General features: G+C 36.3%; 1 protein-coding gene across 1 annotated transcript in view; it reads left to right on the top strand.

Annotated features, from left to right (window-relative positions):
* The window catches only part of LOC112093086 (receptor protein-tyrosine kinase CEPR1), a 3,936-nt gene extending 2,622 nt beyond the window's left edge, over positions 1–1,314 (top strand). The window contains exons 2-3 of the mRNA XM_024170861.1: positions 1–264; positions 858–1,314. Coding sequence (XP_024026629.1) covers positions 1–264; positions 858–1,282 — 689 coding nt within the window. The 3' untranslated portion in view covers positions 1,283–1,314. The remainder of the gene's footprint in view (positions 265–857) is intronic.
* Positions 1,315–2,109: the final 795 nt, after the last annotated feature.

The raw sequence follows: 2,109 nt of genomic DNA, 5'->3' as shown, positions 1-2,109 counted from the left end.
ACGCTCTTCACAAAGGATGGGTTCATTTGGATTGGCCTACGAGGCACCAGATTGCTTTGGGGATAGCTCAGGGATTGGCTTATCTCCACAATGATCTTCTTCGTCCCATCATTCATAGAGATATCAAGTCTACTAATATACTTCTTGACGTGAATTACCAGCCCAAGGTTGCAGATTTTGGCATCGCTAAGGTTTTGCAAGCTCGAGGAGGGAAAGATTCTACCACCACTGTTATTGCCGGCACATATGGTTATTTGGCTCCTGGTAATTATTTATTTTCTTAACCCAACGTCTTAGGATATTATTTGTTTTTAACCGAATTTTAACATTAATTCCTGAGTAGATCACTAGTTTATATATATGTGTGTGTGTGTGTGGGGGGGTAGGAAAAAAAAAGGAGCGGCTAGGACTTGAGAATATTCTAAACTCATCTGGTAAATTTACATGCTGTTTAATTTTGTTCAGCTATAATTATGGTACGATCAGTTTAATAATATTAAATTTCAATGGCGTCCGTTCAGAGTTTCTTTTACCATCATCGATCATTAACGTTCGTACCTTCGTAATTTTGACGTCTGTAATATGCTAAAAGTGTTAACACGTGCAGTACACTGATAATCAGTGTTCATCAACATAGAAATCAAGTTTTGTACTTGTTACTCTTCTTTTGTAAGGATCACAGATAGAAAAGTGCTTTCTTTTTACCCCCGTAAATGAGGAATAGCTAGAGCGGTATGTTATTATAGGAGTATACTTCCATGCAATACTTTGACTTTATTTTACTATATATTTAGTGATAAAAAAGTTCATAAAATCGAATATTAATCAAATTTGATCCTAATTGTTTGTGGCGGCAGAATATGCATATTCATCGAAAGCAACAACAAAGTGCGATGTTTACAGCTTCGGAGTGGTTCTAATGGAGCTGATAACCGGAAAGAAGCCGGTGGAAGCGGAGTTCGGAGAGAACAAGAACATCATTTACTGGGTCTCCAACAAAGTGGACACAAGAGAAGGAGCCATGGAGGTTTTGGACAAGCGCTTGTCGGGGTCTTTTAAGGACGAAATGATTCAAGTCCTTCGCGTCGCCATTCGCTGCACCTACAAGAACCCGGCCCTCCGACCAACCATGAAAGAAGTGGTTCAGTTGCTGATTGAGGCTGATCCATGCAAATCATTCGATTTCCCCAAGTCGTCCCAAAAGATTGCCAATAATGACAACATCAACAATAAAGACACATCAAATGTCACTACGAAGATAAAGAATCACTTTGAATTATGATCATTTTTGCGCGGCACATAATTATACTTCGGTGGGGCCTCGATCAGGGTCGATTGTAAGTTATATATATATATATATATATATATATATACACTAATAGATATGTCGTATATGTAGTGTATTAATATTATATAGGAGAATTAATGAGTGGTTTCTGTGGTCTCTCTTTAACTAATTGGGAGACTCATCATATGATAGAACAATTGCTTACTTACTCTTTTTTTTCCTTTTTTTTTTTTTTTTGGTATGGAAAGGTAGATGTAGCTAGATTCTATTTTATCCCATTTCTAACGCTTTTTTGTTCTTCTAAATCTAAAATTAACATGCAAGGATAGGAGGAATTTAATCACCATATAGGGCTTTATAGGTAATTTAGAGCGTGCATATTTCATAGGCCCACTAATGATATCATTCCCTAGCTTTTGTGAATTTTGTTTTTTGCCCTTTTGCTTTGGCCTTCTTTTCTATAAGATTGATACCCTAAAAAAGGACTAAAAGAAGGTACATATATTGGTTGGAACTTGGAAGGCTGCTATACGGAATAAGCTTTCTTTTTTGCATTAAAGTGTGTTTCTTGAATCTGAAATCAAAAGTTTAGGGGGGGGGCATGATTCTTATGTGGAAGAACCACTTTCATCTAAACCTGTCCATTTGGAAAACAAATAACATGGGCCTGTTTGAATATTTTTGAGCATCTTTAATTCCTCTCCATTTTTAGTTATAGAGACAGAAGAGAAAGCAGCTAACTTTTTTTTCCCCCCTCTTTATTTTCTTCTTTTTCTTTGGTTTTGTGTTTAATGTGAAATTCCATTTAATTATCTTGTTGT

Source organism: Morus notabilis, unplaced genomic scaffold (assembly GCF_000414095.1).
Source record: "Morus notabilis unplaced genomic scaffold, ASM41409v2 Scaffold485, whole genome shotgun sequence".
Taxonomy (NCBI): domain Eukaryota; kingdom Viridiplantae; phylum Streptophyta; class Magnoliopsida; order Rosales; family Moraceae; genus Morus; species Morus notabilis.
The sequence above is the reverse complement of the archived record's forward strand: the minus strand, read 5'-3'. Positions and strand labels throughout refer to the sequence as shown.